The sequence below is a fragment of the Phoenix dactylifera genome, chromosome 16, assembly GCF_051530095.1.
Source record: "Phoenix dactylifera cultivar Ajwa chromosome 16, Ajwa_hap1_PhDact_Kaust_v1.1, whole genome shotgun sequence".
In the NCBI taxonomy this organism is placed as follows: domain Eukaryota; kingdom Viridiplantae; phylum Streptophyta; class Magnoliopsida; order Arecales; family Arecaceae; genus Phoenix; species Phoenix dactylifera.
This window is the reverse complement of record NC_143205.1, coordinates 15,842,983-15,856,472: the sequence shown is the minus strand read 5'-3', so window position 1 is coordinate 15,856,472 and position 13,490 is coordinate 15,842,983. Positions and strand designations below refer to the sequence as shown.

The window sequence follows — 13,490 nt, the reverse complement described above, 5'->3', positions numbered from 1 at the left end:
GGAACCGTTTCAAGAAATGATGCATATGATGAGTAATTATAAGAAAATTGGAATATCTTGCATGTGAAACTCTTGTAAAGATGCATTACTAATATGAAGGTATATCATCATTCTCATCTTTTATCTTTCCTTAAAGGAGCTCGAAAGTCTTCTTCCAACATTGCTTTCGTTCATTTTCTTTCTCCCATTTACATGCATCCTAGACTACAGGAAGAAGCACATACGAAGGTAGAATGATTAGCTATTAGAATGCACTAGTCAAACAAATCTTCATCTATGAACACTTATAATTTGACGGTAATATGCTCCCACTAAGCTTTGATCCTTAGATCTTTCCCAAGAGCAAACTCATTGGTAGGAAAGATAATCGCATTCCAAATAGATCCACCACTAGATGGAAATAGGTTTACCTTTCAAGAAGCAATCTTTCTACGATACGTTATTGCATATCATTCATTCAATATGCAGCCGTGTACTACTAATGCCTGAACAGAATTATGAATCATAGAGCATGTCTTAAAAGTCCATTCTTAATAGAATGAGGAAATTCAATGTAGTTAAAGATAAAACTCATAAGAAGGCTTGTTGGAGACAAGGAAATGGGGTATTCCCACTATCTCTATCCTCACCAATCATTGCTATTGAGTCTTTTCACATTGCTGATAACTCCTATTAGTCCCTTCTTGCTGGTATGTGGCTCCTTCTCCTAGCCACGATGACAAAAAGGCAAAGTTGTTGTTGGTTGAGATAACCTGAATGAGTTGATTGACTCATTTAGAACCTTGATGTCGACCACAAGATTGCTCTCATTCTCAAATGAGCAAGGGAGAGATTGGACAATGGCAAGGTCAAAACTCTTGTATCTTGCTTTCATATCAATAGTTAGGCAGCTTTAAGCTTTTCTGCTGCTTGGGGGTCAAGTAGTAGGGTAGGTTTTTCAACACTTTCATAGTTATTGCTGTTATCACCTCAACAACAATAACCTTTTAGTCCGAGCTACTTTAGATATGTTGATCTGAGTCTTCTTAATTATTGGTTTAGGTTCTAGCAGGAGAAAAGCTAAGGAGAAAAGAGATCAGATTTCATGTGCATCATCAAATGTTGAAGGGTCAATAGTAGCAGCCAACTAGAAATCATCTATTCTCTCTCTCTCTCTCTCTCACACACACACACACACACACAAAAATATAGCTTTTTAAGTTTTTTCCTCTTCTAATATTTCTATTTTCTTCTTTCAAATGTGAACAAGAGGAGGCATGCTCAATCTTGATATAGAGTTTATCGTGTGCTTAACGATATGCATCTCCATTGACACGGCAAACACATGGCCATAAACTAGGTAAAAAATGCACAATAACATATCCTAAATCTGTCCATAGAAAAGTGATTCTACAATAATGAGGATTATAGTTGGTTAACTAACTAATTTTTCATTTCCTTCTCCAAGAATTATCATAACTCTTGAAATTCATTTGGTCATTTATTTCAAATATATATATATATATATATATATATATATAATATCTTTTGAAATAAAAAGAAATTAATGAACATTCTAATAACCTAAAGTTAGCATGGAACAAGTCGACAAAAAGAAAATTCTACTATCCATATTTGAGGTCTAAAGAGGAAAGATGGCATATAATGGTTGCTTTTGATAGTACATAAAAAGTGGTAATAATATAATAGAACTAGTCAATAGCAACTATCTTTACCTACACCAGCTTACATAACCATGGTATGACCAAAAAATAAACTTTGCTTTATCTTATTTTATATTTATAACGACTATGAAACTTTAAGGATAGAAAAAAGCTTTCCAAATGCTTTATATAATTTTCAAGCATTAACCGTATCATTATCGACATTACCATTTTCCCCCCTTCCAATGCTATATTTTCTTGAAGTTACAACACAATAGCTAGGTTTTCACTTATGCAATATATATGATTATTCACCAGGAATTACCTTCGCGCATGCATCACATATGAGACGTTACTTAACCTTGACACAAAATAATTTTGATGCAAGATAAGTAGGTGTGTTGGCTTCTTATTTATCCTTAAAACAAAAAAAAAAAATCTTTGTTATGAAAATATTAAGAGAATTCTACCATTCAAGAGGTTAATTAAGTAATTTATGCGAAGCATAATTGAAACGATCAGGCAACCGTAGGACATGGCACGGTCGCACCCAAGTTTCTGACAGGACCAAATAGTGGCATTTTGGTAACCAAAATCTCCAAAATTCACTCCAGGTGGGGGCATTTCGGGAATTCTCAATTCCACCTCTGTTTTTTTTTTTTGTTTAGAAAAAGAAACCACACCCCTTTCTCTCTCTCTCTCTATGTCTCTCTCTCTCTCCTTCTTCCCGCTGTTAAAACCCCAAATAAGATAAGAAAACCCACCCACCACCACCTCTCTCTCTCTCTCTCTCTCTCTCTCTCTCATATAAATCTCTTCGTCGATTGGTTGTTCTTCTAGGGTTGGATCCCAATGGGATTCTTCCGTAGGATGGCTGGCTTTCTTGGCATCGGAAGGGACGACGGCAACGAGCCCGACGGCGGCGGCGGCGGCGAGGTGGAGGAGGAGGATCGGATGGGGAAGAGATTGCCGCGCGGCCGCGCCAAAGGTTTCAGCGTCCAGGTCCCTCACGTCGTTGAGAGGTCTAGCGTCGGGCCCGTTCTCATTCCTTGCAGTCCCGGCGAAGGCGGAGTCCAGGTGCTTGCCCTTTTTCTTCCTTTTTGATTCTTTATCTTATTGATGAGAAATGGGGGATTTTGTTTGCTGTGTTTTGATTTCTTGATGAATTGTGTGATAGGTTTCTCGAGAACCGTTGTTTCTTGAATTGGAGTTTCCGAGGTTTTGTTTTACATGATGCAAATTTGGGTTTTTTGGGGATTTATTTGTGCCTTTGGATGCATTTATTTAAGTGATAATAGAAAGAAAGGATTTTTTTTTTCTCGTAGAGTTTAACCGTGATTGTTTTTAAGTGTTTAGCAAGAAAAGCTTGGTGAATGGGTGATAAAGGATGTTAGATGTGTATTATTTTGGGGCGGGTAGGTTTGTAACACGGGGAAGCGGTAAAGGAAATAAGACCGGACCGGACTGTTCCTAGGGATGATATGTCTGTATGAGTAATTATATATGAAGTGGACTCCAGTATGTGAAAACCTTGCAGAGATTAAATTACCAAAGCGAATACGTATTATAATGCTCATCTGGATATCAATGAATTAACCAAGAATTGCATTTAGTGATTGTTTTATCAAACTTTCTTTGTTGCATGCATTCTTGATCAAAGAAGAAGCTCAAAGTTTGAGGGCTACACAAGATATGAGACAGGGCCATGAAAATACGGCCTTGATAATGTTATTGAAGTCTTCCATATATATTCAATCGATGACTTTGCCCTTAATTTTTGATGGACGTTAGGAGGGAACTAATAAAGTTTGAGTTATAATTTACAAAGATATCGAGATCTTGTATTTTCATTATAATGCATCAATTTCTAATAGCAATGATAAATGTGGGGTTCTACATCAAATAGGATGAGGTGGGTAGAGAAGGCTATTACATGCTCTCGGAACTTGGGGATCTTATTTGAAGTACCATTTGCTAATATGTGCATGTAGAGGAGGATGATGACTATAACACACACATGCTAGAGATCAAGGCAAATGGAGCAGAAGAACTGGGGTTAATAGTATCTATAGGCATATATATGATTGAGGAGAGTCTTATAATTTCATATGAAGTTGATTTCTTCTTTTATACATACCCATGTGTCAGTGCTTGTTGTCTACATCAAGTTATGGAAGACAATAAAAAGTTTGAGATGTGACATGTCAAGTAGTGGATTGAAAATCACAATGTGATGGAAGATGCTGTTATTGATTTGTAGTGGCATATGATATCTGGTGACACTAAACATGTGGTGAAATTTATCATAAAATAGACTATGTATACAAATAAGAAAGGTGACAAAAATATTAGATTAATGGTTATAATTTGAGAACTAATGGATGATATCTACCATTAAACTGTAAACTAAGTGTCAGAGATGTGACTAGAAGATGCCTGAGAACATGGTGCCGAAATTTTAAAGAAGGATTGTAGGAATGCTGAATCTTTCAAAAGAGACCATAATCATAGTCATCAAGCCTTGTTGAAGTACTTAAATGTTGGCATTATGAACCTTGTTTACCAATAATCTTACTAAGGGCAACCTTTAACATAATTTCAGGCTTTCTGAATCATTTTGCAGGAAAAAAAAGTTAAGGGAGCTATTGAAATAACGAATTTGTATAAGAGAAATATCTGATTATTAAATTTGAACTTCATAAAGAAATTCTGGAACTGTCTGTGACTTTAATTGTTACTGTCAAAATTTCCCACCTAGAAAAGAATAATGAATGAGAGTCGAAGGAAGCATTTAGGAATAGGTATGTATATTACATGTAAACGTGATAAGTGGAGGAAGAGAGGACTGAAGAGCTTGTGTAGATGAGAGAAAAGAGAAACAACATGTGTATAGTAGGCAATCAATATGTATATGGAACTTTCGGTCCATGGATTTGCCTGTGTGGAAAGATTTCATTAAGTATCCCTTGTTTATGAGTTGCCAATGCAACCACATGTCAACACAATCTTCTTCATTTATGTATGAATTGGAGCAAAATTAACTATGCATGAGAATTCCTATGTGATGAGGCATTGATAGGACATCATCCACCATATGCATCTCGGATCTTTTTAGTAACAAGGTTTTGATGGATATCTGACCTGATAGTAGGACGGACCTTGATCATAGGGGTATGAATTTTTACTTTGCTCAGCTATTATTCATCCCCAGGTACTCGTTTCATAGCATTACTTGAAGCTCTTCTACCAACCACTGTCATTTAAAATGTAATTCATATTAATACTGTTGCACTTAAATTTTGTTATATGAACGTTGTGCACTTTTTCTTTTTTTCTTTCCTCCTCAGGAGAAGAGGAGGGGGGTGTTAATGTTTGATGTATTTTTTGTAAGATCAATGCATTGAAGTCTTTCTGTTTAGTGCATTGGTTTTTATTTGCAATGATAAGTAAACAGATTCCACTCCAAATAGGATGAGGTGGATGAAGACTAAAGGAGGTAGCTTTACAAAATATGAATCTGATTTCCATCTTGGAATGTGCAGGTCTTCATTGGAAGGACCATGTCGGGAAGGACAATCATTATAACTTGTATATACAATGGATAAAGGGAAATAGTATGGAAGTGTTGGTGTCAGCACTGACTAATTCTCTTTCTCATGTGATTAATGTGTTGTTTTCTTCTTAGGCACTATATCTACAGCAAATCTAAACTTATAAAAGGGGGTGACTGATGGTTTTAGTGCTTACGCAATAAAATGGGATTAGAGTTAAGAATCAAGAGATGATGCATGGATGAGATGAATGTGAGGAACTCTAGAAGATGAGAATATTTATGTTTATGGAACCTTATGTTGTCATTATGGAAAATAGTAGAGAATTTAAGATGTCACATTAGCAGATTAGATTGGAAATGTTAATGTGATGGGAGATGTGATTGTTGATTTTGTGGTGGCATATGAGAGAATTTGATGGCTTTAAAAGTGGATCCATCTTATCATAAATAGGTAATTTTTGTTAAAGAAAGGATTAACATAATACAATCATACATTTTTAATGGGATGATGATTGACAACATAAATAGTGCCAGCTGTCTATATACGCTAAGTGCTAGGAAATGAGACAAAAAGATGTTTAGAATATGGTGGTGAAATCTTGGAGTGAGAATTTTTCATCATTCAATGGCAAGTTGTTGGAGAGAATCCTCCTGTCAATTTGAGGTCTTTTCTATTGATTCTTATTTGCCAATCAGCACATCAACTGAAACATCTAGCATAGCCTCAAGCTTCCTGAGTTATTCTTTACAACTGCCTTCTCTGTTACTAGGTGTTTCCTTCTCTTTTCAGATCCTTTGACATGATTTGAAGGCCTCTTCTAGGGGAAAGAAGCGAAAATAAATTTGTTTTAATTGATACTAAGTGGAATCATTAAATAACAAGTTTTATAAGAAATTGTTGAGAGCCTTAAGCCAAATCACACACTTATAAAACAGATATTACAGAAGATTGTGAATGCTATTAACTAATGTCAAGTATGCATCTTAAAGAGGCAGGGCTTTGGCAAAGGTTAGAATGATTCTTTTTAAAATTAGCAATGATCAAAAGGGGAGAGAGAAAGAGAGATCACTGTAGGTTACTATGGGGTAAGGATGATAGAATTTTGGTGAAATATGATTAGTAAAAGTCAAGGCCAGGAGTTTCTTAGCAAGGGTTCCATTAGGAGCCTAAGAAAAGCAACAGTATTTCTAAAGAATGGATCGAGAAAGCACATAATTGACAGTAAAGATTTCATGGAGGTGAAGCTAATCTTACAAAATAGGAATTGTAGATATGGGAAAATAAGGATACATATTTTCGAACACATATGAATCAGATAGGCTTGCTTGTTATGTTTGTACTTTATAGTTCATCTTGCCACTGGCGGTGCATTTTGTACATAAGTGAAATAAAGAGGTCAAGCCAGTTAGTTGGCATATCCTAGGAATGCTTATCAGATTGACAAAATGTTTTTAGTTTCATTGCATAGTGTTATAGATGGTTCATATGAATTTGTCAATGCCATTTGATTCATTATGAAAAGGCTTGCTATATATGTGGAGATTTAATGCCGAAATTCATAATTAGAAAAAGAAAATTGGAAAAAAACATTATGTGAAGTATAATAATGCATAGACTAGTGTCGAGAGATAGGGAGCCTACAGTCTGGACTCTGGATATAATCTGCAGTGGATAAAGACGTGTAGAGTGGAAGACATGTCTAAAGAGCTTCAATAACATGTCAGAATTGAATTTCTTTGTTGAGCTTTAGGTCGACATGCCATCAGCATAAGGAGCAAGGTTAGAGTATGCACTGGTCTATCTACTGTATCACTGAAAGATAATTGAGGAAAATAACAATGCCTGAATCTAATTGCTTGCTGTACTGGGTGGATGCGTGTGCCTTTGCATGAGGAATATTTCTTAAAACCTTTTTTATAATAAATTTACAAGAGTACTAGTGTCCTAGTTTTTGCTTTAGTTATGATTCATCAGGTGCAACATGAATCAAATACTGCAGTCTTTGATGTTTGAGATGAACAGGCAACTGTCAATTTGTTAACCGTTGTTGTGTCACCAATTGGTTTGGAAGAAAAAAGGCAATCAAAAGGCAATCAGGTAAAAGCCTCTCGGAAAAAATGCCTCTACTGATTTTAATTCTAGCTGATAGTGTATTATCTGATGGACGTGTGATCTTCGATCAAGATGTATGCTACCAAGATAATATAGTTGCTCAAGCTAAGCCCAGTCTTGTGGTCAACTTTCTAATTAGTTGCTGTCTCTTATTGATTCTGATCTTTCATACTCATGATGCTCCTACTGTTAACTCTTTACCTCTTCACTGTAAACATAACCAACAAGTGCAAATCTACAACTCAGCTTTGTGAACCTTCCTATACTGTCCATTCTTAATGGGAACTAATTTTCTCTTTGCTCAACTTTGTCAGATAAGCTCCGCGTGGCTTGTCTCATAAACCAAAGGCTTTCTAATACCTGGTTTACATTTAGTGGTCATCTCTAAGGGCCTTCAGATGCTGTACTACATGGCTACTCTTTTATTTCCTCCTGGGTTTTTTTCCTTGGTTCAGGGATTCAGGTGGTATACAAGGAAACTAAGGATCGATGAGGATGGAGACGTAGCAGATGAATTCTTGGACGAGATCGGACCCGAGGCTCACAGCATTAATACACAGATGACACTTCCCAGGTTTCAGGTGAAGTACAATACCCGATCCACTGCCATGGCCATGAGGAAACAGGTTATGGCTGTTGATGGGAACATCAAGCAGAGATTGGAATACCAAGGGAAATTGCGGTGGGTTTGAACGGGAAATCGGCGGGCCTTTGTGACAGTGCTACCGTTAAGAATCTCCAATGGTCAGTAGAAATTGGCGTCACGCATCGGAGTGCTGGAGCTTAGTCGACACTTATCATCACCTCCAAGGCATGTTGGAGGGTAAAATTGGTGTTGCTGTAATACAAAACTAAACAATCATTGTTGCAAATATATGATTGCATTTAGTGTGATCTGTCCTTCATGTGTGATCTTCTCCACCTAGTGAATATTACTTTAGCTACCTGGGTTGGCGGAATCGTCTCGAACCGGGTAGTTCCAGCCGTTCCGAGCTATCCTGGTAGCTGACCGGCATGGTTCCAGCAATGAAAACAAAATTTATTGTCGAAGGGAGTGAAGGAGAAGGAAAGAGAAAAGGAGAGAGAGAGAGAGAGAGAGCGAGGAGGGACAGAGAGGAAGAGAAAGGAAGAGAGAGGGAGGTGTAGGCCGGCCAACTGCACGGAGGATGCTCCTCTAGGCTTTGTGGCCAGGAAACAGCTTTACTTAAAAATCGCAAACAAAAAAAGAGATCGGACTCTATTATAAATGAAATAGGAGATTTGCCCTATTTTTCGGCCGCAGAGCTTTTCTCCGCCTCCTGCCCGAGTTGCTGGCCTTCAATAGGCCTCTGCCGGCCTTCCTTTCTCTTTCCTCCTTCTCTCTCTCTTTTTTCTCTCCCTTGCCTATTTTACTGTGTCGGTACGGGCCCGGCACGGTCCCTCCCTCTTTCCTCCTCTCTCTCTTTTTCTCTCTCACTTACCTTTTCTACTGTATTGGTACGGCACAAGTCTATACTGACTCGTTCTGCGGGACAATCGGTACGGTGTCCGGTATCGGTTCTGCCGATATTGGTAGCTATAATTTCTGAGAATGATAGTGAGAATTTTTTTTTTAAGTTTTTGCTTTAACTTTGCAATTAAACATTTTTTTAAATTTTAATTTTTTTGCTTTAGCTTCTACCATTTTTCTCCTTAACACACATCACCCCGCCAAGAAAAAATAGATCACTTGTGAAAAACAAGCAAGAGGTACTCTTTTTGTTTTGATTGGGAATTAGTGCGAACTAAGGTTTTGGGCCTTTTCTTCCATAGGAAAAGATATGTTTTTGTACCATGAAGTTTAGGGTATCAGCAATTTGAGTCATCCAATTTTTGATTGTGTTAATTGGTCAATAAAGTGTAAAATTCAAGCAAAATTAGGCAATCAAATAGATGGAGCTCAACATTGTCTATCCATGGCTTGTAAATAATCTAATGTGGCAAATTAAAGAGTAAAGCATTGCTAACAGGGCATCTTATGACATTAATAAAGAATCAAGATAGAAATTTAGTTCTATTTCCAGCATTACCTTTCTTTGCCCATTTTTCCATCTACCTCGACTAGAGTTTCAAGGGGAAAGAAAAATGGTTGGAGATGGAAAGGGGAAGCCAAAGGAGAAACCGTTCGTTCCAGGTATGAAAGAAAAATTCTATTCTCATGATTTTGGCTCCTTCTAAGCCATAAATACAGTCATCTAGCAATAGTTCGGGCTCTTCATAAACAAGCAATGTTCCATCTCCATTCCGATACTTCGCTCAATCCGAGAAAAGCAATGTTGGTCATAAAAAATGCAAATGCAATGCATTTGTTCAATAGTGGACCTCGTAGACTGATGATAATCCTAGCAGGAGGTTTGTAGGTTGCCCTAAATACTATGTAAATATAATTTAATGGAACCGAAGGCATTATTTGTCAAATGTTAATTCTTATTCAATTATTGGATGGTTTGATTGTGTAGGATGAGGAGACATATTATGGGTATTTCGGTTGGATAGACCCTCCTATGTGTGCTCGATCGATGATAGTGATACTTGAATTACATGACGAAATTCAGAGGTTAAGGAGAGAAAATGCAAGTTTGTGCGCTTCTGCTTGTGAGACAAAGCTTATGAAGTTTCAGGAAAATGGCTTTATTTGCACTATTTCTATCATGGGTTGTGTCTTTTTGGGTGATAATCTTGTTTTGTAATGATGATGTTAGCATGATGGCATAATTCATAAACTTGTGGATGCGCAAAGGTTGTTGTCATTTGGGTTTAATATGTTTTTGGGTTGTTTAGAATGTTTAGTATGATGGTGTAATTCAAGAACTTAGGATTGTTTTGGAATGATGATGGTGTAATTCATTTTAGTTTAGTACCAAGCTTAATGTAATCTATACGTGCTTAATTTTTAAATGAACATGCTTTCTGACCTTGTTCCTTTATACGTAGGGTTCTTTCTTTCTTAGTTTTTAAATAGAATGATGATGATGTTAATTCATTTGTTTCTTTCTTCCTATACTTGCTTTCTGTTTATCCAACAACTTGTACATGCTTTTTGTCCTTGTGCAAATCATATGCTCTTAAAGTGGGAGCATTACCTAAAACATAATAACAGAAACAACTCTGAAAGCAATTGTAGATGGGGCAATACCTAAAGCTGAATGACAAGTACAAAAGCAGAAATATGAAAATAATTGAATCAATAATCTTGTAAGTTACCGTTGTGCAAAAACAACATTATCATAGTTGTTAGTTACAAAAGATGTTTGGTTTCCATTGGCCAACTCTAACATTCACTAAGTCAATACAATTTCACTAAGTTAGACAATTTCACCTACAATCTACATTCTATGCTCCGCAAACAAGTCTCAAGGCAACAACCACAACCCAAAATTATGACGCTCTATGTTTAGTTCTGTGATGTTTGGCTTGACTAATTGACTTCATCACTGATGTTTGGTTGCTTATACCAGTCCATCTTTATTCATCAGACCTTGTGGTGCTGTCTCTTATGGTGTTGTTCCTTGTGGTGCTATCTTTGTTAGGGTCCTACAAAGCCACATCCAATGCAAATTACACATCATAAATTTATGTCAAGATAAATAAATGTTTGCCTCTCAGGCTAAACCACCATAATTAATGGTTGACTAACAAGCTTAAGATACCTTTATTCTACATAAAGAAACAGGTTAGGCTATTCATGAAACAACATGACACCACATTGACTTTAACATTTCTCTCATCTGTTGCATAACACTAGATGTAGAAGTAGAACCCACATTCACCCTGCACCTCTCAGCCACAAAAAAAAGCTTCACTCTGATCTGAAGCATACAAACCATAGTCAACATGAGTTGTTGAGGCCTACATCACCCATTAAACAGTCTTTGTTAGTATGTTTCTAAGGTAATTTCAGAAGAAAAAAAAATGCTTATCAGTTACTTTCCTTTTCTACTTCCTCCTTTGCTGTTGATATGCCATTGATTTTTTCTTTGCACTGCTAGTTTGCCTCTGATATTCAATCTGAGATTACTAATGTAGAAAGTCATTTAAATAGCATATAGCATACTCTAATAAAGTGAAAAAGGGCAATCATATACATGCACTATCTCTTGGGAGCTATGGACTGTGCACCTTGCCTCTTCTTGCTTAGGCTAATGGTAGGAGCTGCAGTTAAGACCTTTGCATACTCTTTTGTTATGACCAACCATGCGACACTAGGAGCAAGTCAATATTGTTCCCTCCTTAAACAACCAATATGGATTCTTAGGCTCTTCTGAGCCTCTACTTTGCTTTTTGGGTCTACCAGGGGGTCTTCTAAAAGGTGGTGGTTCTAGTGGCTCACACCCAAACTTTGCCTATAGCCTTGGTCCATTGACTGGTTATATTGCATAGTCATATGTGTTCTTGTAAGTTTCAATTTTGAACCAATGTGTCACATAATCTTCAAGTTGGAAATATCAACTTGGAGGGACAGAGGACTAGAGCGAAGTAATTAGTTGAGTCTCCTTTTCATTTAAAATTTAATTGAAGAAGAGGATCTAACTAGTTGACTTTTGCCCATCTTTAATTTTTCCACCCGATTACTTACAACCACATGATAGCCACAGGCGATGTTGAGCTCCATCTGTCTCTCGATATGTTGACTTTATTGATCAAATTGATATCAAAAATTGGATGACAACTTCATTGTACAAAAAAATATGTTTTTCCTTTTTAATATTTATAGAATAAAGAGAAAAAAAATCCAGCGCCTTTATACATTTTTGTATCTTTTCTACAGACTTTATAAAAATGGAAAAAGACTAGGGACTTATAATTAAATATGGCACCAAAATAAGGGATCGATAATAAATTATTTTTGACCAATAGATCCTGATGTTTTGCATATAACATTCAATAAACCTAGAATTGGAGCTTGCCTTAGCTTTCTAATTCTATATTCACTTCTTTAAAATGCGTTTTTTGGTTGTAATGTGTTACTCATCCTCTTTTCTCTTTTAAAAAAAAAAATCTGACATTTTTTTATTTGGTGGCAATGAATAAGAAATTATTTATATTATTTTTAAATAAAAATTTATACCTCGAACCAATGTCATAAGTCACCACCATTATTCCTCTCATCAAAACTATCAACATTGCCACCACCAATCACCTCAACCACAACATCATCATCACCATCCTCCCAACTATTATTATTTTATTTATATTTTAAAAATAATGATCATACCAAATATATTTATATTTCTAAAAAATTAAAAATTAAATATAAATAAATCCATATTTTTATTTTGAAAATAAGAAAAATAAAAGTGATATCACCAGTTCACCATCCACTTCCCATCATCATCATGAAGGATTAGCATTCAACTGGAGAAAAATGGAAAGCTTGAAAAAGAAGACCAGGCTCCCAGGCGCGTAATAACAAGTCTTCGAATTTGACCCAGCCCTCTTTTGTAATCAAACATCATCTCTTTATTTTGAAAATATCCAACATAACATAGACTATATACACATCCAAGAAAACCTACAGGTACTTATTGCCAATAGGGTGGATGCCGGAGCCAGGATAAGTGGGGACGGTGGTTCCGGCCGTAGCTGGAGAGGTGCCGGCCGTTCCGGCCGAAGCTGGAGCAGCGACGACTGGTGGTTGGCGGTGACTGCCAAAGAGAGGTACATGGGCAGCACGGTGGGCAGCAGTCTCTTCCTTATGCTGAGCCTTCTCCTGGTGCAGCTCCATCTTGGCCTGGGCCTTCTTAGCCTTGGCTCGCTCGTGAGCAATCTCCTTCTCCTCCTCCGTCCGGGCGGCGGCCTTCTCGGCCTTCTCCTCCGCCGTGACCTTGTGTTCTTTCATCTTCTCCTTAGCTGTGCTCGCCAAGTCCTTCACCTTCTCCCTGGCTGCCTGCATCTTCTTTTCCTTTTCCGCCTCTCACTTCTTTGCTACTGTTTGATTTGATGAAACAAATTCAGGGTTGAAGTTTATCCTGTGCTTTATATATGCGTAGATTCGGTAAGAGAGGAGTAGGATAACGCCATGTGGCTTGCTATGTGGAGTGCATGCAAGTGATCTCGATTCCTTTGGCTGCCACGTTTACAGTTTGACTAATTTAATTGATAAAGTTATTTGAGGGGAATATGCCTATAATTTAATTTTTATATGATTTATTTGGAAAGCCAA

The 13,490-nt window shown here is 36.9% G+C and overlaps 2 protein-coding genes across 3 annotated transcripts; one reads left to right on the top strand and one right to left on the bottom strand.

The window, feature by feature from the left end:
- The first annotated feature begins 2,340 nt into the window (after positions 1 to 2,340).
- Positions 2,341 to 8,214, top strand: LOC103706379 (uncharacterized). Of its 2 annotated transcripts, XM_026804399.4 has the most exons (3): positions 2,341 to 2,720; positions 7,220 to 7,294; positions 7,765 to 8,214. In XM_026804399.4, the coding sequence occupies exons 1-3, from the start codon at positions 2,496 to 2,498 to the stop codon at positions 7,999 to 8,001; spliced, it is 537 nt and encodes a 178-aa protein (XP_026660200.4). In that variant the 5' UTR covers positions 2,341 to 2,495; the 3' UTR covers positions 8,002 to 8,214. The 2 variants fall into 2 exon arrangements, with proteins under 2 accessions (XP_026660200.4, XP_008788677.4); XM_008790455.6 differs by lacking the exon at positions 7,220 to 7,294 and having other exon boundaries at positions 2,352 to 2,720.
- Positions 8,215 to 12,764: 4,550 nt separating this feature from the next.
- LOC103706381 (uncharacterized) lies at positions 12,765 to 13,287 on the bottom strand. The gene has a single exon (XM_008790456.5). It carries the CDS (start codon positions 13,218 to 13,220, stop codon positions 12,840 to 12,842), a length of 381 nt encoding a protein of 126 aa, XP_008788678.3. The 5' UTR covers positions 13,221 to 13,287; the 3' UTR covers positions 12,765 to 12,839.
- Positions 13,288 to 13,490: the final 203 nt, after the last annotated feature.